The following is a 26,551-nucleotide window of genomic DNA, read 5'->3' as shown; positions in this document are numbered from 1 at the left end:
AAATCAGTAAAGAGGAAGTCAAACTGTCCTTATTCATCAATGATAATGACCATATACCTAGAAAACCCTAAAGACTCATCCAAAAAGCTCCTAGATCTAATAAATGAATCCAGTAAAGTTTCAGGATACAAAATCTATGTACACACATCAGCAGCACTGTTATACACCAACAGCAACAAGCTGAGCACGGAATCAAGAACTCAACCCCTTTTACAACAGCTGCAAAAAATAATATAAAATACTTAGGAATATCCCTAACCAAGGAGATGAAAGACCTCTACAAGGAAAAACTACAGAACACTGCTAAAAGAAATCACAGACAACAGAAACACATCCCATGCTCAAAAATGGGTAGAATCAATATTGTGCAAATGACCATGCTGCCAAAAGCAATCTACAAATTCAATGCAATTCTTACCAAAATGCCACCATCAATCTTCACAGAACTAGAAAAAACAATCCAAAAATTCATAACGTGGAACCAAAAAAGATCCCACAAAGCCAAAGCAAGAAGAACAAATCTGGAGGCATCACATTACCTGACTTCAAAATATTCAAGGCTACAGTTATGAAAACAGCAAGATTTCGATATAAAAATAGGCACATAGACCAAAATCTCAGAAATCACCACTGGAGAACTTATCCACGTAACCAAACACCACTTGTTCCCCCAAAACTACTGAAATAAATATATATATATAGGCGGGGCACAGTGGCTCACACCTGTAATCCCAGCACTTTGGGAGGCTGAGGCAGGTGGATCACTCGAAGTCAGGCATTTGAGACCAGCCTGGCCAACATGGCAAAACCGAGTCTCTACCAAAAATACAAAAATTAGCTGCACGTGGTGGCAGGGGCCTGTAATCCCAGCTACTCAGGAGGCTGAGGCAGGAGAATCACTTGAACCCAGGAGGCAGAGGTTGTAGTGAGCCAAGATCATGCCACTGCACTCCAGCCTGGTGAAAGAGTGAGACTCCATCTCAAAAAAAAAGAAAAAAAAAAAAAAAAAACCGTTTCTACTTGAAGCTTATCCTTGCCACTATCAGGGAACTGTTTCCAATTATTCTGTCCTCAGAACTAAATGTTCAATTTGGAAAGAATATACCACATCCAAGATGGAGCGTAAGCGGGAGGAAGAAGTGGGGGGCAGCAGCTGAATCCTCACCTGTAACACCTGCTGAATGCTCCGAAGCCAAGACACACAGTGCTGCTGAAATAGCTCTGTGGGGCTCTCCCCTACCAGCAGGGACAGCAGACATAGGCCCTCGAACCTTCAGAGAAAGAAGAGTCATGGTAAGTGGGTGGAGGCTAGACTTCAGAGAAAGTTACTGATGACTCTTTTATTCTCACTGAGCTATAGCAAGACTTCACCCCCAGATCACCACGGTTTCTAACTCCTGAAATACTTGGAGTGAGGTGGGAGAAGCAAAGAAAGGGTGCAGAGGTAACCCCGGGGGGACAGGACATCTGGGAACTGGAAAAGGGTTCCAATCAAGTGAGCTCACAAAAGGAATGAAACTCTCCACATTCTTAGGAATTAAATCCAGGGAGTCATGACAGTGGAAAAAAAAGATGTACACATGCCCACTTCCTAAGGGAACATGCCCATGGAGGAAAAACAGGGCCAAAGACTTACCGAGTTTTGATGGAACTGAGACGTGCATTGCTGAGATTCACCAATGCCCCAACAGCTGAAAGGTTCTGGAGGAAAGAAAACAGGGAAGCAAGTCAGGAATAGGATATTAAAGATGTGGAAGATTCTCTAAGCCTTTCTCTGTCCCAGCGCCTACGAAGCTTTTCTGAAATCACATCTCCTCTGAGGCCAAAAGGTCCATCTCACTAGAGACCTTGGGCTTTTCCCCCCTTTTTCCTGTGGGAAAGGCTGTTTCTCGGCCTTGCCTGGAGTTATATTTCATCTGATCCCTTTCCCCATGCCCCACCCACATAGTGCCAAACAGAGGGCAGCCCAACTAATCCCATGACCAGACTTCAAAGATGGGTGTGCTTCACCTCCTAATGCCTGGAAGCACCCAACCTAAGAGACATCCATACATGCTTATTGAATGGACACTGTAGTCATCCACTATCCTTCCTTTAACCCCAAACAGATCCTCTTCCTCCTATTCCTGGCTTCCTTACAACTTGTAAAAATGCCAACACAGACTGAACCAACCAGAATCCTCCTTCCAGTTCTCCCTTTTTCTCACATTCTGGAGGCCCATGAAAGATGTTTCCTCATCAGTCCCTCAAGTAACCTCTCCATGCCCCGAATGGCCAGCCTCCTCTCACAGCACCCGCATCTCCCTAACGGCATGCATCACTCATTCTTCCGACACACACACAATGCACTAGGTTAGGTGAAGGAAAACAGAGCTAAATAAAATTAATAAGGTCTCTCCCTTTTGTGGAGAGAAATGTTTATTCATTTGTTCAATTAGTATTTCTTTGACATATACGTCATGTGTGACCTTGTTTTAGGCACCAGGTAATTTATTTTCTAGTTAAAGAAGACAGAAAATAAACTGACAAAGTAAATACATAGTACATCAGAGGTGTTAAGAACTACAAGGAAGAAGAAAGTAAAGTAAGGAAGGAAAGGAGTGCCCAGAGTAGGCAAGGGGAATAGTATTTTATGTAGGGGACAGTATTTTATGTAGGAGAGTGGTTACAAAAAGCATCTCTAAAAAGGCCATTTAGGTTGGGTGCAGTGGCTCATGCCTGTAATCCCAGTACTCTGGGAGGCCGAGGTGGGTGGATCACCTGTGGTCAGGAGTTCGACACCAGCCTGGCCACCATGGTGAAACCCATCTCTACTAATAACACAAAAATTAGCAGGCATGGTAGCGGGTGCTTGTAATCCCAGCTACTTGGGAGGCAGAGGTAGCAGAATCACTTGAACCCCTTGGGGCGGAGGTTGCAGTGAGCTGAGTGGTGCCACTGCACTCCAGCCTGGGTGACAGAGTGAGATTCTGTCTTGAAAATAAATAAATGGCCGGGCACAGTGGCTCAAGCCTGTAATCCCAGCATTTTGGGAGGCCGATGCGGGTGGATCACGAGGTCAAGAGATCGAGGCCATCCTGGTCAACATGGTGAAACCCCGTCTCTACTAAAAATGCAAAAAGCATTAGCTGGGCATGGTGGCGCATGCCTGTAATCCCAGCTACTCAGGAGGTTGAGGCAGGAGAATTGCCTGAACCCAGGAGGCGGGGTTGCGGTGAGCCGAGATCGCGCCATTGCACTCCAGCCTGGGTAAAAAGAGCGAAACTCCATCTCAAAAAAAAAAAAAAAAAAAAAGAAAGAAAATAAATAAATAAGTAAATAATAAAAATAAATAAATAAAATGGGTGAATTATACGGTTTGTGTATTATATCTCAATAAAGCTGTTTTGGCCAGGCGTGGTGGCCTGTAATTCCAAAATTCTGGGAAGCCAAGGCAGGAGGATTGCTTGAGGCCAGGAGTTTCAGACCAGCCTGTGAGACATCAGCCTAGGCTACACAATGAGATCTCATCTCCACAAAAAAAAAAAAAAAAAAAATTTTTTTTTTTTTTTTTTTTTTTTGAGACAGAGTCTTGCTCTGTCTCCAGGCGCCAGGCAGGAGCGCAGTGGCGCGATCTCGACTCACTGCAACCTCCACCTTCCGGGTTCAAGCAATTCTCCTGCCTCAGCCTCCCGACTAGCTGGGATTACAGGCGCATGCCACCACACCCAGCTAATTTTTGTATTTTTTAGTAGAGATGGGATTTCACCATGTTGGCCAGGATGGTCTCGATCTCTTGACCTCGTGATCCACCTGCCTTGGCCTCCCAAAGTGCTGGGATTACAGGTATGAGCCGCCGCAGCTGGCCAAAAATTTTTAAAAATTAGCTAGGTGCACTGGCATGCATACCTGCAGTCCCAGCTACTCGGGAGACTGAGGCAGAGGATCACTTCAATCTAGGCGTTCAAGGCAGTGAGCTACGAGCACACTACTACACTCCAGCCAGAGTAAAACAGTGAGACCTTCTCTCTAAAAAAAAGACCATTTAGGCCGGGCACAGTGGTTCAAGTCTGTAATCCCAGCACTTTGGAAGGCCGAGGGGGGCAGATCATGAGGTCCGGAGTTCAAGACCGGACTGGCCAACATGGTAAGACCCCATCTCTGCTAAAAAATACAAAAATTAGCTGGGCATGGTGGCTTGTGCCTGTAATCCCAGCTACTTGGGAGGCTGAGGTAGGAGAATTGCTTGAACCGGCAACGGGAGGCGGAAGTTGCAGTGAGCCAAGATGTGGCGCCACTGCACTCCACCCTGGGCTGCAGGGCAAGTCTCCATCTCAAAAAAAAAAAAAAAAAAGACCATTTAGCAGAGACCTAAAGGAAAGTGAGATCAAGATGTATTGATACTCCTATACATTTACCACAAATGGTGCAGCCACTTTGGAAAGCAATCTGGCAGTTTCTCAAAAAGAGTGCAAAGATGACCCAGAATTCTACTCTAGGTATATACCCAAGAGAAATGAAAACATACATCCTCGCAGTAATTTGTACATGGACTTTCATAACAGCATTATTAATAATCAAAATGTGAAAATAACCCAAATGTCCACCTACTGGTGAACAGATAAAATGTAGCGCAGCAGCCCCCACTCATCTACAGGGGATGCTTCCAAAGCCCAAGGCAGGTGCCCCAAACCTCAGAAACTTCAGATAGTAACAAACCCTATAAAAACTTTTTTTTTTTTTTGCCTGTATATACAAGCCTATGAAAAATTTTATCAATTAGGCAAAGTAAGAGATTAATAATCACTAATAATAAAGTAGAGCAACTATAATAATAGGCCAGCACCTCTACTCTTACGCTTTGGGCCATTAGTCAAATAAATGTTACTTGAACATACACAATGCAATATCACCACGGTCAATCTGATCACCGAGATGGATACGAAGTGACCCTCAGCCAGGGAACATGTACAACATGGATACACTGGACAAAAGGATGATTCATATCCCAGGTAGGATGAAACAGAACAGCTCAAGATTCCACCACGCCGCTCAGAACAGCATGCAATTTAAAACTTAGGAATTACTTATTTCTGGAATTTTCCACGTAATATTTTCAGACCATGGTTGACCAAAGGTAAGTAAAACCATGGGAAATTAAAGCACAGAGAAGAGGGTAATACTGGATAAAAGGCCATAAATAGGAATGAAGATTTAGCCAGGCACAGTGGCACCCACCTGTAGTCCCAACTATTTGGGAGGCTGGGGCAGAAGAATCACTTGACTGATCATAAGAATTTGAATCCAGCCTAGGCAACACAGCAAGACCCAACATAATGAAACAAAAAAAAAAAGTAATGGAAGTTTTGATACATAAATGAATCTTGAAAACTGGTTGCTAAGTCAAAGAACCCAAACCCTGAACCCGACAGAATCGCCTGAACCCAGAAGGTGGAGGTTGTAGTGAGCCAAGATCGCGCCACTACACTCTAGCCTGGGTGACAGAGCATGACTCTGAATAGGGAAAAAAAAAAAAAAAAAAAAGACTGGGCGAGGTGGCTCACGCTTGTAATCCCAGAACCTTGGGAGGCCGAGGCAGGCAGATCACAAGGTCAGGAGTTTGAGACCAGCCTGGCCAATATGATGAAACCCCGTCTCTACTAAAAATACAAATATTAGCCAGGCGTGGTGCTGCACACCTGTAGTCCCAGCTACACAGGAGGCTGAAACAGGAGAATTGCTTGAACTCGGGAGGCGGAGGTTGCAGTGAGCCGAGATCACACTGCACTTCAGCCTGGGCAGTGTTTTATTTTCTCAAAAAAGAAAATAAAACAATAAATAAATAAAATAGGTGAATTGTAAGACTTGTGAATTATATTTCAATAAAGCTGTTTTGGCCAGGTATGGTGGCCTGTAATCCCAAAATTCTGGAAAACCAAGGCAGGAGGACCACTTGAGGCCAGGAGCTCCAGACCAGCCTGGGCGACATAGTGAGACCCATCTCTACAAAAATTTTTAAAAATTAGCCAGGTGCAGTGGCATGCACCTGCAGTCCCAGCTACTTGGGGGGCTGAGACAGAAGAATCACTTGAATCTAGGCGTTCAAGGCTACAGTGAGTTATGATCACACTACTTCACTCCAGTCTGACAAAAGAGTGAAATCTTCTCTCTTAAAAAAAAAAAAAGAAAGAAAGAAAAATCTGGCTGGGCGCAGCATTTCACTCCTGTAATCTCAGCACTTTGGGAGGCCAAGGGAGTTGGATCACTTGAGGTCAGCAGTTCGAGACCAGCTGGTCAACATGGCAAAACCTTGTCTCTACTAAAAATACAAAAATCAGCCAAGTGTAGTAGCATGGTTTCGCCATATTGGTCAGGCTGGTCTCGAACTCCTGACCTCAGGTGATCAACCTGCCTTTGCCTCCCAAAATGCTGGAATTACAGGCGTGAGCCACCATGACCCACCCAAAGCTGTTTTGTTGGGTTTTTTTTTTTTTAAAGGCATACTGATAACCATAAAAAAGAATGTTCCAGGAAGAGAAAAAAAAAAAAACAGAGGCTGGGGAAAGGGCCCATGACCGTAATTCCAATACTGGGAGGCCAAGGCAGGAGGATCGCTTGAGCCCAGGAGGTCAAGATCAGCCTGTGCAACCTAGGGAGATCCCATCTCCACAGGGAGTTTTTGAAAATTAGCTAGGCATGGTAGGCACCTGCGATCACAGCTACTTGGGAGGCTGAGGTGGGAGAGTCGCTTGAGCCCGGGAAGTCAAGGCTGCAGTGACCCATGATCGCCACCACTGCACTTCAGCCTAAACAACAAAGCAAGATCTGTCTCAAAAGAAAAAAAAAAGAGCAAAGACTATAAGATGAGAGCACCCTTGGTATTTCCAAAGCACAGCAAGGAGGTAAATTGTTGCTGAAGTGAGCAAGATAGAGACGAGTAACCAATGGTGATAGTCAAGATAGTGGGGCCAGACTGTGAAGAGCCATACAGGCGATTACTGACGTTACTCTGAATAAGATAAAAGCCATAAGGGGGAGAGAGAAATTGAGCAGAGGGGTGACAATACCTGACTTTTGGTTTGCTGTTTTTTGTTTTTTAAATCAACAGCACTGTGTAGTCTTGTTGAGAAGGCAGAGGCAAACAGATTAGGTAGGAAGTTACTGCAATATCGCAGGCAAATGATGATGCAGCTTGAAGAATGTGGTAATTGTGGAGACACAAAGTAGTCAAAATCAGGATGTATTGTGAAAGGAGAGCCAACAGGATTTGACATCAAATTGGTTATGGATGGAAAACAAAAAGAAGGGTCTAAGATAACACCAAGGTTTTTTTTGGTTTTTTTCTTTTCTTTCATTTTTTTTTTTTTTTCTGAGGCAGAGTCTCACTCTGTCGCCCAGGTTAGAGTACAGTAGCATAATCTCAGCTCACTGCAACCTCTGCCTTCCGGTTCAAGCTATTCTTCTGCCTCAGCCTCCCGAGTAGCCAGGACTAAAGGCGCCTATCACTACACCCAGCTAATTTCTGTATTTTTAATAGAGACAGGGTTGGCCAGGCTGGTCTCGAACTCCTGACCTTGTGACCCGCCCACCTCAGCCTCCCAAAGTGCTGGGATTTCAGGCCTGAGCCACTGCGCCCAGCCATGCCAAGGTTTTTTGCTAAGCAACTAGAAAATTAAGTTGCCATTTACTAAGAAGAGAAATCATGCAGGAAGGGCAGGTTTTGGGGTTCAGTTTCAGATCTGTTCAATCTGTGATGTGTATTTCACATGAAAATGGAGACGCAAAATAGGCACTGGGTAGACAAGTCTGAGGAGTCCTGGCTAGAGATGTAAATTCAGGAGTTGTTGGCCTTGAGACTGGATCAGTTCACCAAGGGAATGAGTATAAACAGGGAAGAGAAACAGTGCAAAGGCTGGGTTTGTTGGCACTCAAACCTTCAGAGGTCACAGAGGTGAGGAGGAACCAGTATTTACTGGAAAGGAGTAACGAGTGTGGCAACAGGAGAATCAAGAGAGGACAGGGGCTGGGCATGGTGACTCATGCCTGTACTCCCAGTACTTTAGGAGGCCAAGGTAGGAAGATGCTTGAGCGCAAGCGGTCAAGACCACCCTGAGCAACATAGCAAGACCTCGCCTCTACTAAAAGTCAAACAAATTAGCTGGATGTGGTGGTGCACACCTGTGGTTCCAGCTACCCAGAAGGCTTAGGAGGGAGGACTGCTTGAGCCTGGGAGATCAAGGCTGCAGTGAGTTATGATTGTGCCACTGCACTCCAGCCTGGGCAACATAGCAAGACCCTGTCTCAAAAAAACAAAATAGCCGGGCGCGGTGGCTCACGCCTGTAATCCCAGCACTTTGGGAGGCCGAGGCGGGTGGATCACAAGGTCAAGAGATCGAGACCATCCTGGTCAACATGGTGAAACCCCGTCTCTACTAAAACTACAAAAAATTAGCTGGGCATGGTGGTGCGTGCCTGTAATCCCAGCTACTCAGGAGGCTGAGGCGGGAGAATTGCCTGAACCCAGGAGGCGGAGGTTGCGGTGAGCCGAGATCGCGCCATTGCACTCCAGCCTGGGTAACAAGGGCGAAACTCCGTCTCAAAAAAAAATAAAAATAAAAAAAAAAAAATAAATAAATAAACTAAAAGAGGAGAGAAATCCCAGAAGCCAAATGAAGACAGTTTTTTTAAATAGGAAGGTATGAAATGGTACAGATATGTCAAATATGACAACTCAAATAGACCTTTGAACTTAATGCCTTGATGGACACCAGTGATCTTCAAGAGTTACCATTTCGGGCCGAGCGAGGTGGCTCAGGCCTATAATCCCAGCAATTTGGGAGGCCAAGGCAGGCAGACAACAAGGTCAGGAGTTCGAAACCAGTTTGACCAACACGATGAAACCCAGTCTCTACTAAAAATACAAATTAGCTGGGCGTGGTGGTACACGCCAGTAATCCCAGCTACTCAGGAAGCTGAGGCAGGGGAATTGCTTGAACCCAGGAGGCAGAGGTTGCAGTGAGCCGAGATCATGCCATCGCACAACAGCCTGGGTGACAGACCACGACTCTATTTCAAAAAAAAAAAAGAGTTACCATTTCACCTGGCAAAGGGTTGTTTTGGCAGTGTTTAGGCTAAAAGCCTGAATGTAATGAGTTCAATGGAACAACAATCATAGTAATTCGGGGAAGAACCTTCAATAGTTGTTAAAACGAGTGGGTGAAACGTTGACAAGACATAAGACATTCACATTATCTCCCCCCAAGACACTTAATTACAAAAGAAAAAAATCATACCTCTATAACAATGATCAAATCTGGCTGATACCCACTTAACCTAGAATACACGCTCCTGATATGAGGCACCAAAAATGACACATCGTTTCTGCAGTTTTTTTCAAACTTTTTGTAGAGATGGGGTCTTGCCCTGTTGCCCAGGCTAGTCTTGAACTCCTGCGCTCAAGTGATCCTCCCACTTCCGCCTCCCCCATCAGCCTCCAAATCTCATGCTGGGATAACAGGCATGAGCCACCACACCTGGACAATTTCTGCAGTATTCTTGCTGAAAAGGCATAAATCTCTGGTTTGTCTTCTGTTTCTTCACGATTAGATTCTAATCTGAGGGGCATCCTACAAAATAACTACCCTGTACTCTTTAAAAATATCAAGATCATAAGATGATGACTGAAGAACTATTTCAGATTAATGGAGACTAAAGAGACATTACAATTAAATGCAAGCCGGGCACAGTGGCTGAAGCCTGTAATCCTGGTACTTTGGGAGGATGAAGCGGGCATATCACCTGAGGTCAGGTTTGCCAGCCTAGCCAACACGGCAAAATCTCATCTCTACTAAAAAAAAAAAAAAAAAAAAAATTAGCCAGGTGTTCTAGCTACTTGGGAGGCTGAGGCAGAAGAATCACTTGAACCCAGGGGGCAGAGGTTGCAGTGAGCCAAGATCACACCACTGCATTCCAGCCTGGACAACAGAGTGAGACTATGTCTCAAAAAAAAGCAAAACAAAAAAAACTAAATGTAATGTGTGATCCTGAATTAAATCCTGGACTAGAAATTTTGTTGTTGTTGTTATGATGGATGTCTTTAGGAGAACTGATGGTAAAACTTCAAAAAGATCTATAGGTTAAACAATTTATTGTATCAATATTAATTCTCTGATCATGATGAAGGAGTGTTGTTATGTAAGAGAACGTCCTTGTTTTTAAGGAAATACACACTGAAATATGTCAAGGTAAAAGGACATGATATCTGCAACTTACTCCTAAATGGACCCAGAAAATATATTTGAAAGAATTCCTATATCCTCTTCACCCAGACTCTCTAATTTTTATATATGTATTTATGTTATCATTCTCAGAATGATAGTTTAGGAGATCTGTCATTATCAGAATAACATAAATACTCATTTAAAAACTGGACAATCCAGCTGGACAAGGTGGCTCATGCCTGTAATCCCAGTACTTTGAGTGGCCAAGGCGGATCAATCACTTGAGGTCAAGAGTTCGAGACCAGCCTGGCCAACACAGCAAAATCCAGTCTCTACTAAAAATACAAAAATTAGCTGAGTGTGCAGCATAGGCCTGTAGTCCCAGCTACTTGAGAGACTGAGGCAGGAGAATTGCTTGAACCCAGGAGGTAGAGGTTGCAGTGAGCCAAGACTCCTCAAAAAAAAAAAAGAGAATCTGGATGAAGAATATATATAAATTCTTTCAAATACTGTTCCAACTTTTCTGTAAAAGTAATGTTAAAAGTTATTTCAAAGTAATGTTAAAAGAAGAATGAGAGACAAAAAGTACAGATAACACTTCTAAGGAGTTTCTGCCATAAAGGAAGTATACAAATGGCAAATAGGGCAGTAGCTGGAGGGGTGATTTGTTTGTTTTTTGAGACAGGGTCTCCCTCTGTTGCCCAGGCCAGAGTTCACAGGTACAATCACGTTTCACTGCAAAGTCCACCTCCCAGGCTCAAGCAATTTCCCTGCCTCAGCCTCCTGAGTAGCTGGGATTACAGGCTTGTGCCACCACGCCCAGCTAATTTTTGTATTTTTAGTAGAGATGAGGTTTTGCCATGTTGATCAGGCTGATCTTGAACTCCCAGCCTCAAATAATCTACCTGTCTCAGTCTCCCAAAGCGCTGGGATTACAGATATGAGTCACAGCACCTGGCCCTTGGAGTGTAATTTTTTAAAAGCAGTTTTGAGCTGTATGCTGAAGAAAATGATCCAACAGAGAGGCCAGGTGCAGTGGCTCATCCCTATAATCCCAACACTTTGGGAGGCTGAGGCAGGAAGATTTTTTTATTTAAGTAGGAGTACACTCTAAAATATGACAAAAAGTAGCCAGGTGTGGTGGCTCACACCTGTAATCCCAGCACTCTGGGAGGTCGGGGGGGGGGGGCGGTGATCACTTGAGATCAGGAGTTCGAGACCAGCCTGGCCATATGGCAAAACCTTGTCCCTACTAAAAATACAAAAATTAGCTGATGGCTGGCTTAAAAAAGGAAAAAAAAATTAACCAGGCATGGTGGCGGGTGCCTCTAGTCCCAACTACTCAGCAGGCTGAGGCAGGAGAATCACCTGAACCCAGAAGGAGGTTGCAGTGAGCCAAGATTGTTCCACTGCACTCTAGCCTGGACAACACAGCAAGACTCCACCTCAAAAAAAAAAAAAAAAAAGACAAAAGGAAAACTACAGTAAATACATAAACCAGTAACACAGTCATTTATTGGCCGGGCATGGTAGCTCACACCGGTAATCCCAGCACTTTGGGAGGCCGAGCAGGGTGGATCATGAGATCAGGAGTTCGAGACTAGCCTGGCCAACATGGTGAAACCCCATCTCTACTAAAAAAATTTTTTTAAATTAGCCAGACGGGGTGGCATGTGCCTGTAATCCCAGCTACTCGGGAGGCTGAGGCAGGAGAATCACTTAAACCCAGGAGGCAGAGGTTGCAGTGAGCCAAGATCGTGCCATTGCACTCCAGCCTGGGAGACAGAGTGAGACTCCATCTCAAAAAAAAAGAAAAGAAAAAAAAGTACAGTCATTTATTATCAAGTATTATATACAGATGTGGAGGACAGTACAGAATTACTATCTTCCACATCTTGTCCTATTGTAGGGTCTTCCAGGGCAAAAGAACCAACTAAATGTTTTTAACTTTTAACTAACTCTTGTAATAACACTTAGCTTAAAACACAAACATATTTTGTAGAGCTGTACCAAAAACAAATTTTTTTTTTTTTTTGAGATGGAGTTTCGCTCTTGTTACCCAGGCTGGAGTGCAATGGCGCGATCTCTGCTCACCGCAACCTCCGCCTCCTGGGTTCAGGCAATTCTCCTGCCTCAGCCTCCTGAGTAGCTGGGATACAGGTACATGCCACCATGCCCAGCTAATTTTTTGTAGTTTTAGTAGAGACGGGGTTTCACCATGTTGACCAGGATGGTCTTGATCTCTTGACCTCGTGATCCACCTGCCTCGGCCTCCCAAAGTGCTGGGATTACAGGCATGAGCCACCACGCCTGGCCACAAAAATTTTTTTTTGAGGTCAGAAGTTTGAGACCAGCCTGGCCAACATGGTGAAACTGTCTCTACTAATAATACAAAATTAGCTGGCCATGGTGGCACACGCCTGTAATCTCAGCTACTCGGGAGGCTGAGGCATAGAAGAAAGAACAAGACACTGTCTCTGTCTTTCAAAAGAACATACAGGATAAATGACATATGGGCTTTGCTTTCAAATGGTCCACCAAGCCTAGGCAACAGAGCAAGACTCCGTCTCAGAAAAAAAGAGGTCCACCAAGCTGAACACAGTGGTTCACCTTTGTAATCCCAGGACTTTGGGGACCAAGGCAGGAGGATGACTTGAGCCTGGGAATTCAAGACTAGTCTGGACAACACAGAGAGCCCCCATCTCTACAAAAAAAATTTTTTTAATTAGCCAGGGGTGGTGGCACACCTGTAGTCTCAGCTACTCAGGAGGCTGAGGTGGAAGGATCACTTGAGCCTGGGAGGTTGAGGCAGAGGCTACAGTGAGCCATAATCTGGCCACTGTACTACAGCCTGAGTTATAGAGTAAGACCCTGTCTCCAAAAAAGAGAAAAAGAAAAAAAAAGTTCCATCAGAAAAAAAAAAAAAGCTAAGGTATGGGAGGAATGAAATAATACTGGCAAATGTTCACTGTTAAATTAAATTTGGATGATGGGGCAGCATAGGGTGGGGTGGTGAAAATATTATTTGTTTATATCTGAAATTTTACATAAGTTTCTAAAATTACATACAAAAACAAATCAAAGACTTGTTGAGTGTGGGGAGGGAGGTTGTATGTATATGTGAAATAAATAAACAGACAGTAGGATAAAGAGAGTCAATCATAGGTGGTCAAGAAATATATCCCAAAGGCAGTGACAAGCAAAGAATTGAGAAGACTGGGAAGGAGAATGGGGGTTGGGAGTGCTGCACAGGGAGGGATTCCAGGAGAACAGTAAGTAAAAAGGCTCTGAGGAAAAGAAAGCCCGTTTACTATGTTGGCCATGCTGATCTCAAATTCCTGATCTCAGTTGATCCACCTGCCTTGGTCTCCCAAAGTGCTGGGATTACAGGTGTGAGCCACCACACCCGGCCAGCAGAAGGATTTTTTAAAAGCTGCAAACAGGATCAGAATTTTACTTAGAAAGCTCACTCCAGCTACAGTGTGGAGAACAGATTAGAGGGCAAGACTGAAGGCAAGGAGACCAGTTAGAAGATTGCTACTATGGCCGGGAACAGTGGCGCGTGCCTGTAGTCCCAGCTACTTGGGAGGCTGAGGTGGGAGGATGGCTTGAGTCCAGAAATTTTGGGCTGTAAGTACACTATGCTGATCGGGTGTCCGCACTAAGTTTGGCATCAATATGGTGACCTCCCAGGAGCGGGGGACCACCAGGTTGCCTAAGCGGGGGTGAACCAGCCTAGGTCAGAAATGGAGCAGGTCAAAACTGCTGTGCTGATCAGTAGTGGGATCACGCCTGTGAATAGCCACTGCACTGCAGTCTGAGCAACAAAGCAAGACCCCATCTCTAAAACAAAAAAATAAAAATAAAAGACTGTTGCTATGATATACTCCAAGCTAGATATGGAGCACTGTACTAGGATAGTTCCATTTTGGGACTACTGAGTTTGCAGTATCTGTGGAAAAGCCAAGTGGGTAGGTGGATGGATCAAACAGTGGATCTGCCCTGCTCTCAAGCTCCAGGTCTATTTACTTACTTTCATTTCTCATCTTGACTAGAAATTCTTTGAGGGAAAGGACGATGTCTTATTTATCTACCTAGAGACGCAGAACAGTACCTAAAACATAACAGATAATAAATGTTTGTTGAACAAAAACCTATGGGGAAGCAGAGGAAACCCTCCATATAATCCCACGTATTGAGGATCCAATACAAAGGACATGAGTAGAAAAAAATTTAAGGCAGGATGTATCTAAAAATGTGGCACAGGAAATATTAAAGGGAGACCCTAGTTTCCCACATTACTCTTAGCTTTTTTACTCAAAATTCGACTAGACTTCAGACATTTAAGAAAAATAAAACATTAAGTTCATGTACTTGACTTTGAGGGAGGAGGGGAAGTCCTAAAAGAGATGATGAAAGAAAACATACATTTATAGGCAGGACAGATAATATTTCACAAAAACTTATAAAAAATTTTTCTGGGGGGCCAGGCATGGTGGCCCATGCCTGTAAACCCAGCACTTTGGGAAGCCAAGGCAGAAAATCGCCTGAGCTCAGGAGTTTGAGACCAGCCTGGGCAACACGGGAAAACCCAGTCTACCAAAAATAGGTGTGGTGGCACGTGCCTGTGGTCCCAGCTACACAGGAGGCTGAGATGGGAGGATTCCTCGAGCCTGGGAAGTGGAGGTTTCAGTGAGCCAAGATCATGCCACTGCACTCCAACCTGGGTGACAGGGTGAAATCTTGTTTCAAAAAAAAAAAATCTGAGACTATAGTGAGATAAAGAAAACAGAAAAAATCCCCACTGTAATAAAAGTGATGAAAAACACATACATTAGAAGACGGGAATTTAGAAGAGAAAATATATAATCAGCTCCAGCCTCTGTAACTGGGCTGAGATAGCAGACAGTTTTGCCACCCTCAATTACGTGGAGTAATGTTAAAGACAGATAGGGTTACCTCTGATAAATCTGGGGCTAAGATTATTGAACCACCCAGCAGGTTGTGACAACCGTCTTCCTGGAAGGAAGCATAAAGCTGGGAAGGTCCCAGGAATGAAGAGTGGACACAGAAGAGCTCGTGTATGTGGGTCTTGAAGCATGGGAAGAATGTGGGGAGGTTTAGTAGGCGAGGAGAGAGGGTAGGAGATTGTTAAAGAAGCAACTATTATGGGCTAGCAATATTATGCCTTCTTAGAATCAGTGCATTCACTTGGACAAAATGATGGGAGTTCAAGCTAGAATGGAGGCAATGGGAAAGAGCTGGAAAGGAGTGCGCAGATCTGAAAACTACTCAAAGGATAAAATTAACAAGACTTGATAGATTGCTTATGGAGGTGTATAAGGAAGAAAGAGTTTAGAATGATACTTGAGTGTCTATATTCCAGAACTGAATTAATATTAGATTTCATTCTATGGCAGTCCAAAGGCTCCTTAACCCGGCCTAAAACGCTCTGCAAGACCCGGCCACTGCCTACCAATCTCACGAGTCTCAACTGTACCCACTCTCTTCCCCTCCACATCTGGGCCCCAGGAACAATGTCCTTCTTTTTGGTTCCTTCCTACCACAGGGCCTTCCCACATTAGCTCTCCTCTGGCTGAGCAGCTCCTCCATCTTCTTTCCCTACCCAACCCCTATTCATCCTTAGAGTCCCAGCTTAAACGCCTGTTCCTTTGAAAAATATCTGCCATTCTTCAGATAAGGTTAGAGGCACCCTGACATTCAATTCTCATGTTGTTTAGCAGCATTTTGTCTATCGCCATCACGTCTGTAACCAGAGCGCCTAGAACAGTATCTAACCCTCAATAAGAGCTCGGTAAATGTGTATTGTTGAATACGTCATTAAGTCAGCCGAAAGAATCCCCAAAACAGACACCCCCAGAGGAAAAAGAGGTGTTAGATTATACAACCAGGGAGTGAACCGGCCTGGAATCTAATCAATTCCTGTGTGCTGACCAATGGCCTAACAACAGAAAAATAAGGCCCATTTTTCCCCTGAAGAAACTCATGGCCTATAAAAGAGAAATATGTGTATCTCGTCCGGACTGGATCCCCTTTCTGCCCGCAGCTCTCCTTCTCTCAACATCCCTATCGCACTTGCACTGCACCGTAATCGCGGAGCACAGATGCCGCGTCAACCTCCCCACAGGACCGCAGGCACAAGGGCCACGGACTCACCTGGGCCCCGCCCACCGACCCATGCAACCGCAATAGGCACATGAGCCCGGGCAAATGCGGGGCCGAGCGGTTTGGGGGATGCACCGGAGCAACGGCAGACCCCGTTCGAGGTTGCAGCAAACCGGAAACACTCTCCAATAGCAGCAGACGGAGCCGCGGGCCCGAGCTCACTGCCGAGAGACCCCCGGTCCCGCCGGGAACCCCAGCCGCGGAGCCCGCAGTGGGCCCACTAAGAACGGCTGCCGCCATCTTCCCCCGGGCTCCAGTGGTGGCGTGGCGCGGCACGATGACGCAAACACACTGCGACGGCCGCCTAGTGGGGAGGGGGAGTGGGGAGGGGGCTGCGGCCCTGCGCACTAGGTGAAGGCCGGCTGGACTCGCGGGCTCAGGTTGGGAAGGAGCATGCGCAAGGAGAGCCGTCCGGGCACCGAGGCAACCGGGCGCTCAGTTCCCAGAGTGGTGGCCGGTGGGCTGGCTGTGAGCTGGTCAGAGGCGGTCCCTTGATGTTTAAGGTACACGTGGTCTGGACAAAAAAGGCGCGAGAGTCGGAATGATTTCCATTTAGCGGGCGGAGTCCCAAGACATCTTTGTTATAGGAATCAATAACTCTCTCTCTCTTTTTTTTTTTTTTTTTTTTTTTTTTTTTGAGACGGAGTTTCACTCATGTTACCCAGGCTGGAGTGCAATGGCGCGATCTCGGCTCACCGCAACCTCCGCCTCCTGGGTTCAGGCAATTCTCCTGCCTCAGCCTCCTGAGTAGCTGGGATTACAGGCACGCACCACCATGCCCAGCTAATTTTTTGTATTTTTAGTAGAGACGGGGTTTCACCATGTTGACCAGGATGGTCTCGATCTCTTGACCTTGTGATCCACCCGCCTCGGCCTCCCAAAGTGCTGGGATTACAGGCTTGAGCCACCGCGCCCGGCTTTTTTTTTTTTTTTTTTTAACAGAGTCTCGCTCTGTCGCCCAGACTGGAGTGCAGCGGCACAATCTCAACTCACTGCAACCTCCACCTCCTGGGTTCAAGCCGTTCCCCTGCCTCAGCCTTCCATGTAGCTGGGACTACAGGCACGCGTCACCTTACTCGGCTGATTTTTGTATTTTTAGTAGAGAAGGGGTTAGAAGGGGTTTTATGATGTTGGCCAGGCTAGTCTCGAACTCCCGACCCCAGGTGATCCGCCCGTCTCGGCCTCCCAAAGTGCTGGGATTACAGGCGTGAGCCACCGTGCACGGCCGAGGAATCAGTAGCTTTCTAGGTAACTCTCGGGGTCTGAAATCACAGACATTTTTAACTACATTTGCAATTTCAGAAATGATATAAGATGTGCACCTTGCAGAAGCCAATTCAAACAATATAGAAGGGCATAATGTAAAAAGGAAAACTGCCTCTCTCCGCAAGGCCCTGCCCCAGTAGTGTGTATACTTTTGCATATTAGTCTATGCACAAACATTTAAATGCATAGTCTATTTACAAGATTAGGGCCTGCGTGTGGCTTTTTTTCACTCATGGCCTAATTTACACTGTTTTTTAAACTGAGTGGTACAAATGAAGTGAGTGCACCATGATTTAATAATTCTGTTGCTGAGCCGGGCGCGGTGGCTCAAACCTGTAATCCCAGCACTTTGGGAGGCCGAGGCGGGTGGATCACGAGGTCAAGAGATCGAGACCATCCTGGTCAACATGGTGAAACCCCGTCTCTACTAAAAATACAAAAAATTAGCTGGGCATGGTGGCGCGTGCCTGTAATCCCAGCTACTCAGGAGGCTGAGGCAGGAGGATTGCCTGAACCCAGGAGGCGGAGGTTGCGGTGAGCCGAGATCGTGCCATTGCACTCCAGCCTGGGTAACAAGAGCGAAACTCCGTCCCCCAAAAAAAAAAAAAAAAAAGAAAAAAAAAAAAAATTCTGTTGCTGAATTAATATTTAACCGCTGCTCCAGCTTTTTGCTAATATAATCACTGTAATGAACATACTAATACCTCTATTTTTGTGTACTTTTGTAATTATTAGATTCAAATCCAAGAGTCATCATTTTCCCTCTTTTTTTCCTTTTTTTTTTTTTTCGAAAAGGAGTCTCACTCTGCCACCCATGCTGGAGTGCAATGGCGAAATCTCAGCTCACTGCAACCTCCACCTCCTGGGTTCAAGTGATTCTCCTGCCTCAGCCTCCCAGGTAGCTGGGATTACAGGCACCCACTACAACGCTGGGCTAATTTTTGTAGTTTTAGTGCAGACGGGGGTTTCACCATGTTGCCCAGGCTGGTCTCGAACTACTGACCTCAGATGATGCGCTTGCCTGGGCCTCGCAAAGTGCTGGGATTACAGGTGTGAACCACTACGCCTGGCCTATTTTTCCTCTTACTGCCCTCTATCCAACGCTTCGAGTTCTGGCATTCTGCTCCAAAATACATTAACCCAATAGCGTCAATTTTTCTCCATCTCCACTGCCACTCTCACCTCGTCTCTTACAATAGTAGCCTCTTACAAAGCCTTCTTCTGCTCCCCTCTTGGCACCTTGTAGTCCCTTCACACAGCAACCAAAGTGATCTTTTGAAATGTAAACCAGTTCTTGTCACTCCTTGCTTGAAGCCCTTCTGTGGCTTCCAAATGTAATGAGAATGAAATCCCATCTCCTCACTGAGGCCTACAAGAATCCACCAACTCACACCTGTAATCCCAGCACTTTGGGAGGCTGAGGCAGGCAGATCACCTGAAGTCGGGAGTTCGAGACTAGCCTGGCCAACATGGAGAAAACTCATCTCTACCAAAAATACACAATTAGCTGGGCATAATGGCGCATGCCTGTAATCCCAGCTACTTAAGAGGCTGAGGCAGGAGAATTGCTTGAATCCGGGAGGTAGAGGTTTTGGTGAGCTGAGATCCCATTGCACTCCAGCCTGGGCAAGAAGAGTGAAACTCTATCTCAAAAAAAAGAATCTACCCAATCTGACCCATACCCACCTCCTGACTTCAACATATACCACAAGTACCACTTTCCCTCTTTCTTCCTATTCCTGAGCCAAACTAGCCTTCTTTCTATCCTCCAGCAAAGCCAATTCCCACATCAGAAGCTTTGCGCATGCTGCTGATTCTACTGAAGATTGTCCTTTGATTCTGTGTAACTGACACTATCTTGCCATGCTGAGAGGGCTTCCTTTTAGGTAGCTCCCACTCCAACCCCCATCAGCCTCCGTCACATTTCCCTGCTTAGAATTCATGTCATTACCAGATATTTATTTGCTTTTATTTATTAACTTTCTCTTTTGTCTAAAATACAAACTCCATGAAAGGGCTCTTGTCTTCTACACTATGCTATTCCCATCACCTAGAAGAGTACCTGGTGCTGAAAAATTATTTCCCCTGGCTGGAGTGCAGTGGCACAATCACAGCTCACTGCAGCCTTGACCTCCCAACTCAAGCGATCCTCCTACCTCAGTCTGCCTAGTACCTGGGACTCTAGGCACTAGCCAACCATACTTAGCTCATTTTTAGGGTGTGTGTGTTTTGTTTTTGTTTTTTGAGACAGTGTCTTGCTCTGTCGCCAGGCGCCAGGCTGGAGTGCAGTGGCGCGATCTCGGCTCACTGCAATCTCTGCCTCCTGGGTTCAAGCAAGTATCCTGCCTCAACCTCCCGAGTAGCTGGGACTACAGGCGCATACTACCACGCCCAGCTAATTTTTGTATTTTTTAGTAGAGATAGGGTTTCACCATGTTGGCCAGGATGGTCTCGATCTCTTGGCCTCGTGATCCACCTGCCTCGGCCTCCCAAAGTGCTGGGATTACAGGTGTGAGCTACCATGCCCGGCCTGTTTTTGTTTTTTTGAGATGGAGTTTCGCTATTGTCCCCCAGGCTGGAGTGCAATGGCACCATCTCAGCTCACTGCAACCTCCACCTCCCAGGTTCAGGTGATTCTCCTGCCTCAGCCTGCCAAATAGCTGGGATTATAGGCTAAATGTCATCATCTTGGCCAGGCTGGTCTCAAACTCCTGACCTCAAGTGATCCGCCTGCCTCGGCCTCCGAAAGTACTGAGACTATGGGTGTGAGCCACCGCACCCAGCCCCTTCTGCTTTAAAAACCACTACCAGAGAAATAAAAATAAAAAAATTAAAACCACTACCGGTCCCGTGTGGTCCTGCAGGGCCCTCAATCTCACTCCTTCATCTGCTATACAAAATCCTCCACAGCCTGTTCCAGGCTTCTTCACCAACACTTCACAACAGGATATGCCTTGTCTTTCTCTTTGGAATGGTTTTTCTCAACTTCTGCCCATCCTTCGGAAACACTGTCCTCAAATGTTCTCCACTCTAGACAGCCTGCACTCCCTCCACCCCCGCCCTGGCCAAGCACTTAGCTGCTGTGTCTTCTGACTCAGACCTCTGTAATAGCATTTCTGGGATCATAATACCTGTGTATGTGTCTCCTCAACTATTCTAGGAAGGCAGGGGCCATGGTAATTCATATGTGTCCCCATCAATTGGCATAGTGAATAGCAAAAAATAGGCATGGATGGCCGGGCGCGGTGGCTCATGCCTGTAATCCCAGCACTTTGGGAGGCCGAGGTGGGTGGACCACGAAGTCAGGAATTCAAGACCACCCTGGCCAAGATGGTGAAACCCCGACTTTACCAAAAATACAAAAATTAGCCTAGCGTGGTGGCGAGCGCCTGTAATCACAGCTACTCGGGAGGCTGAGACAGAAGAATCGCTTCAACACCGGAGGCGGAGGTTGCAGTGAGCCGAGATCGTGCCACTGCACTCTAGCCTGGGCGACAAGAACAAAACTTGGTCTCAAATAAAAGAAAAATAAAAATAGGCATGGATGGATGGGTTGATAGATGGATGGATGGGAGCGAGTGAGTGGATGTTACCTGGGATGGCTGGCTGAAGGTGATGGATAGAGAAACTGAAAAAGTGAACCCTGCAAAGATCAAATGTAGACATCAGAGGGAGCTGACACACTGCAGTAAAGAAGCGGGAGGGCGGGCCACAGAAAGCGGCACGCTCCGAGGCGAGCAGACGAGCGGCGCGCACTGAAGCAAGCATCGCGCAACTGAACCGCTCACCCACGTGTGCATCCCCTCATCCTACTCCCCAGACGGCGCTCCAGCTCATTCCACCGCCCCCAACATCCCCGTCGCCCCCACCGCCACAGAGAAAGCAAACCAAGGGGAGGAGACCCCTACAGGTTTTGGATGCCCGGGGCCAATCGAAAGATTTCGATCCCCTGGAAGGCGGGTGTGTTGGTTTAAGAGGGTCCAATCGGTTTCCAAGGGGTTGCGGTGGGGCGGGGAGATGTGCGGGAAGGGCGGGAGCGGGCCCCGCGCGCGGGGGAGGGCTCCCCGGCTGGGAAGCAGCGCGAAAGGCTGGGGGCGGAGCCAATGGGCGCGGGTGTCTGCCAGGAGAGGGCTGGCTGCGCCGCGGCGCGCGCGATCCGGCTGACGCATCTGGCCCCGGTTCCCCCGGACCAGAGCCGGGCCCGGAGGGAGGGGAAGAGGCGAGAGCGCGGAGGGCGCGCGTGCGCAGTGGTGCGGGGAGGAGCAGGGATCTTGGCAGCGGGCGAGGAGGCTGCGAGCCAGCCGCGAACCGAGCGGGCGGCGGGCGCGCGCACCATGGGGGAGAAACCCGGCACCAGGTAAGGGAGGTGGGGCCACGCGGCGGGGCATGGGCGGTGGCTCGGGGCGGGGGCTGGTACGGTCCCAGACGAGGACACAGCGGAGAGGATCTGGGGGCCGGACGCCTGGGTCCCTAGGGGCAGCCATCCGGGTCCGCACGCGCAGGTCTTCGAGGATAATGGTGGGGGGGAAATGCCCGGGCCCCTGTAGAAAGCGAGGCTTGAGGGGGATGAGAAAACCGGTGTCGGAGTCCTCGCAGGGATGTGGGGCCGGACTACTGGGCTCTCCCGTGCAGGCTGCGTTGCAGGGACAGAGGAAGGAGGAGCAGGTGGCTGGCCCCGAGGGGTCGTGTACTGGAGGCTGGATGCCGGGAGGGGTGATCCCCTCTAGACTCGTGCCAAGCCAATGGAAAGCCTCCAGTCCAATACCCCCCCCAGGCAGTTGCGCTGACCACACCTGTCCCGAGGGCCGAGTGGCTCCTCATCCAAACTTCTACCTTCCCCTGGATTGCCAGGAGCAACAGCTTCATCTTGGGGGAGCCGCGTGTGTGGCGACCCTCCCTGAAACTAGATCGTATCCCTCACCCTGTGGGTGGGGGAGGCAGTATTCACCCTGGGCCCGCGTCCACTCCCCGGATGTTTTCTGTGCAATCGAGGCTCTTTCCTTCCACTAACACCCCGAGTTCTCTTTTTTGGTGTCTAGCAAAATCCACTTCCTGTTGTGACTTAACACCCCCAAGGGGCAAGGGGTGAATGCCTGAGTCCCAGGGGAGCAGGAGCAAAAGGCGAAAAGGTTGGGGCTATAGGCCTCAACCCAGAGGGGCTCGGGAATGGGGAATTGGTCCTGAGCTGTCGCTTGCTCTGCAAAACATCATATCAACCCCACTTCCAACCTATGGAGTATGAGAACCTGAATTTCTGTGCATCAAGTAAACGAGTATCAGAAAGAGATGATCAGAGAAGTAATCGGTGTCCTGGATTAGGGTTTAAACACCCCAGAGAAAGGGGAAGTTGCTGACTTGTGGGAGGCCCCAGATTTCCGTTATGTGGTTCAGGGAGTGGGACAGATGGACCAAAGGGGACTGCTGATTTGGCACAATTTCCTGCACCCCAATCAAATTCTGGGCCACAGGAAACAGAAGAGCAGGAAGTGTGAAAGGACATCTGCTTCAGCTACCCCCTGCCCCCCACTGGGCACCTCCCTGGTCATCCCCACGCTCTCCCTCCTTGTCCAGCCTAGTATATGCATGCTGCTCCTCTCCAGCCTGACAGAAGGTGGCTGGGTTAGGATCCAAAGGGCAGGTGCCTTGCAGCTGCTCCAGGGCAGTTGCCCCAGAGCCACACTCCAGTGGACCAACTGATTGTGGCTGTCACAGCCCTGTGCCAGGGCTCCTAATGTGAGGACACTCTGGGACAAAGGAAAACCAGAAGCAAAGAGGCGGGAGAACCTGGATGATGCCACCGCACTAAGCCCCCAAGCTGGAACAAAAGATAGGGTGTTTATTCTAGATCCCGCCATATTGATGTTTATTCTCCTTTATTGGTTGGGAATACCTGGGGGCCTCCATACCCTTTGCCTTACAAGCTTTGGATAACTTGGCATTCTGGGAAGAAGCGGCAAGTGAAGTTGTAGCAGAAACTGGGCTTATGGTAGAAACCACTTTAGGGCCAAAGGCCAGGGTCATTGCTCTCCTATATGCTCCAGCTGTCAGAGCCGTAGACCAGATGGGAAGATGGTTAGGCCTTACTCAGACACTTCAGCAACCTACCCATTCGGGTCCTCTGGGAATGGGGTGGTGGAGTTGGAGGAGGGATGGGCTAGTTAGCAGGATTTAACTTTCTACTATCTGAGGACCTTTTCCTATCGCTGCTGAGGCAGAATAGATTGGAAGGAGCAAGGTGGTGCTTCAAAGAACAGGCCACAATTGACTGGGGTTGCCAAACCCTTCCTTACCAGCCATGGGTAGAATCCAGGCTGAAGCTGTTTCAGCAACTGGAAAGCGAATACTCTTCAATTCAGCAAACTATTAATGCCAACTGCGGAGACCGATAGTGTAATATTTATTGAGAGGATGGACTTGGAGTCAGACTGCCTTGGTTTATATGAATTCCCACCATTTACTCTTTCTGTGACCTTAAACAAAACATTTGACCTCTCTCTGCCTCAGTTTCCTCACTTATAAAATAGAGATATTAGGACCTCCATCACTGGGTTGTTTTATTTATTTTTATTTAATTAATTTATTTTGGAGACAGAGTTTTGCTCTTCGCCCAGGCTGGAGTGCAATGGAACAATCTCGGCTCACTGCAACCTCTGCCTCCCAGGTTCAAGCAGTTCTCTTGCCTCAGCCTCCCAAGAAGCTGGGATTACAGGCACGCACCAGCACGCCCAGCTAAGTTTTGTATTTTTAGTAGAGACGGGATTTCCCCATGTTGGGAAGGCTGATCTGGATCTCCTGACCTCAAGTGATCTGCCCACCTCAGCCCCCCAAAGTGCTGGGATTACAGGCGTCAGTCACTGCTCCCAGCCTTCTTTTAGTACGCTTAACAACCCACTGGGCCAGGTGTGGTGGTAATCCCAGCACTTTGGGAGGCCAAGGCAAGCGGATCACCTGAGGTCAGGAATTGGAGATCAACTTGGCTAACATGGGGAAACCCGTGTCTACTTAAAAAATACAAAATATAGGGCAGATGTGGTGGCTTAAGCCTGTAATCCCAGACTTTTGGAAGGCCAAGGCGGTGGATCACTTGAGGTCAGGAGTTCGAGATCAGCCTGGCCAATATGGAGAAACCCCATCTCTACTAAAAATACAAAAATTAGCTGGGCATGATGGCAGGCACCTGTAATTCCAGCTACTCGGGAGGCTGAGGCACGAGTATTGCTTGAACCTGGAAGGTGGAGGTTGCAGTGAGCCAAGAGTATGCCACTGCACTCCAGCCTGGGCAATAGAGTGAGACTCTGTCTCAAAAAAAAAAAAAAAATACAAAATATAGCCGGGCGTGGTGGCTCATGCCTGTAATCCCAACTACATGGGAGGTTGAAGCAGGAGAATCTCTTGAACCCCAGGGGGGTGCAGAGGTTGCAGTGAGTGGAGATTGCATCGCTGCACTCCAGCCTGGGCGACAGAGTGAGACTCTGTCTCAAAAGATTATTAAAAGAGATAACACGTTTGAAACACTTGGAACAGTGCTGGGCATGGAGTATCCACCCTGTAATGTTAGCCAGCATTATCATCATCATCACATGGCTGGCAGTGTGCTGGAGATGCCTGAATGAATAAGGCCTCTAAGGCTCACAGTCTGAGGAGGGAGGCAGCTAACTGCCCTTGTGTCCTGCCACACCACAAGTAAAATGTAAATGAACTGTGCCAGGAACCCAAAACAAGGAGTGACCAGTGTCTGTGCTGGGTCAGCTTCCTAAAGGCTGGACCTTAAAAGACAAAGAGGCTTTTAAGCTGCTACGGTCGGAGATGGGGACAGTTGGAGGTGAATGGATAGAGTCGAACTTGGCTAGGGCCTGTGGTAGAAACCATTTGAGGGTCAAAGGCCAGGGTCATTGCTCTCTTATATGCTCCAGCTGTTGGAGCTATAGACCCGATGGAAGGATGGTTAGGTCTTACCCAGATGCTGCGGCAACCTGCCCATTCAGGTGTTCTGGGAAGAGCCTGGGTGGTTCCTAGGGCAACCAGTGGCCATTACTAGGGAGGGAAGGGGACTAAGGAGGGTGGACAAGAGAAGGGGCATTTTCCCTTGCCGTCATGTTAGAAATAGGAAGGACTTTCCAGGAGGAGGTGGAAAGGGGCAGAGCTGGGCAAAGCCCTGCAGCCTCAGGGAGGAGTCCTGGGTGAGCTCTGTTTCCCAGGCCTGGGAGGGACAGGGTCCTGGTGTGGGGTCCCTGCTGAGTCTGAGGGAAGCAGTGGGGTTTCCCTTTCTGTTTTGTTAGGGTCTTCAAGAAGTCGAGCCCTAACTGCAAGGTGAGTCTCCATGGCACTTACCCCTTTCACCCTCCCTGGGCCCCAACAAAGTCCAGCCTTCCCCTAAACGATCGCCAGCCTGCCCCAAGATGATCCCCAACCCCTAGCTCCCCACTTCCTGTGACAGCTAAGAGCCGACTTCCTTCCCTCCTAAAGCCCCTTGCCACAGAGGCTGCTCAGCCTGAGCCAGCCACAGGGCTGGGTGGGGCAGACCCGGGTCCCCAAGCAAGACCACAGAGGAGGAGGCCAGAAGCAAGCCATGTGCCTACAGCCCTCCTAGGGGCCAACCCAAGGTGTGCTGGGCTGGGAAGAGTTGACAGCCTCCACCCAGGCTGTGGCCTGCTTATCCTAGAGCCCCTTGAGGGGACCTAGTGAGGGTGGCAGCTGCTCTCTAGCTGGCTGGTTGGGCTGAGTTCTCCCTGAGGATCCAAACACACGCACGTGCACACACACACACACGTACCTGGCTGGTTGGGCTGAATCCTCCCTGAGGATCCAAACACACACACATGACACACACATACTCACAGACTACACATGCAACACACACACACACACACACACACACACACACACACACACACACACAC

At 47.8% G+C, this 26,551-nt stretch overlaps 2 protein-coding genes across 7 annotated transcripts in view; one reads left to right on the top strand and one right to left on the bottom strand.

Moving 5' to 3' along the window:
* PELP1 (proline, glutamate and leucine rich protein 1) overlaps window positions 1-21,522 on the bottom strand; it is a 39,035-nt gene extending 17,513 nt beyond the window's left edge. For 2 of the 3 annotated variants that reach the window (XM_032268838.1, XM_032268840.1), the window contains exons 1-3: window positions 16,377-16,850; window positions 1,637-1,701; window positions 1,166-1,271 (exon numbers count right to left, since the gene is read on the bottom strand). In XM_032268838.1, the coding sequence (XP_032124729.1) occupies window positions 1,166-1,271; window positions 1,637-1,701; window positions 16,377-16,625 (420 nt within the window). In that variant the 5' untranslated portion in view covers window positions 16,626-16,850. Of the gene's footprint in view, window positions 1-1,165; window positions 1,272-1,636; window positions 1,702-16,376; window positions 16,851-21,439 lie in introns of those variants that run through there. The other variant, XM_032268839.1, reaches the window with a different exon arrangement.
* A 164-nt stretch (window positions 21,523-21,686) lies between these two features.
* The window catches only part of ARRB2 (arrestin beta 2), a 10,973-nt gene continuing 6,108 nt past the window's right edge, over window positions 21,687-26,551 (top strand). For 2 of the 4 annotated variants that reach the window (XM_032268842.1, XM_032268841.1), the window contains exons 1-2: window positions 21,687-22,008; window positions 25,931-25,961. In XM_032268842.1, the coding sequence (XP_032124733.1) occupies window positions 21,755-22,008; window positions 25,931-25,961 (285 nt within the window). In that variant the 5' untranslated portion in view covers window positions 21,687-21,754. The other 2 variants (XM_032268843.1, XM_032268845.1) reach the window with 2 other exon arrangements.

This window comes from Sapajus apella, unplaced genomic scaffold (assembly GCF_009761245.1).
Source record: "Sapajus apella isolate SASKATOON/1434 unplaced genomic scaffold, GSC_monkey_1.0 scaffold186, whole genome shotgun sequence".
Classification (NCBI taxonomy): Eukaryota; Metazoa; Chordata; class Mammalia; order Primates; family Cebidae; genus Sapajus; species Sapajus apella.
The sequence above is the reverse complement of the archived record's forward strand: the minus strand, read 5'-3'. Positions and strand labels throughout refer to the sequence as shown.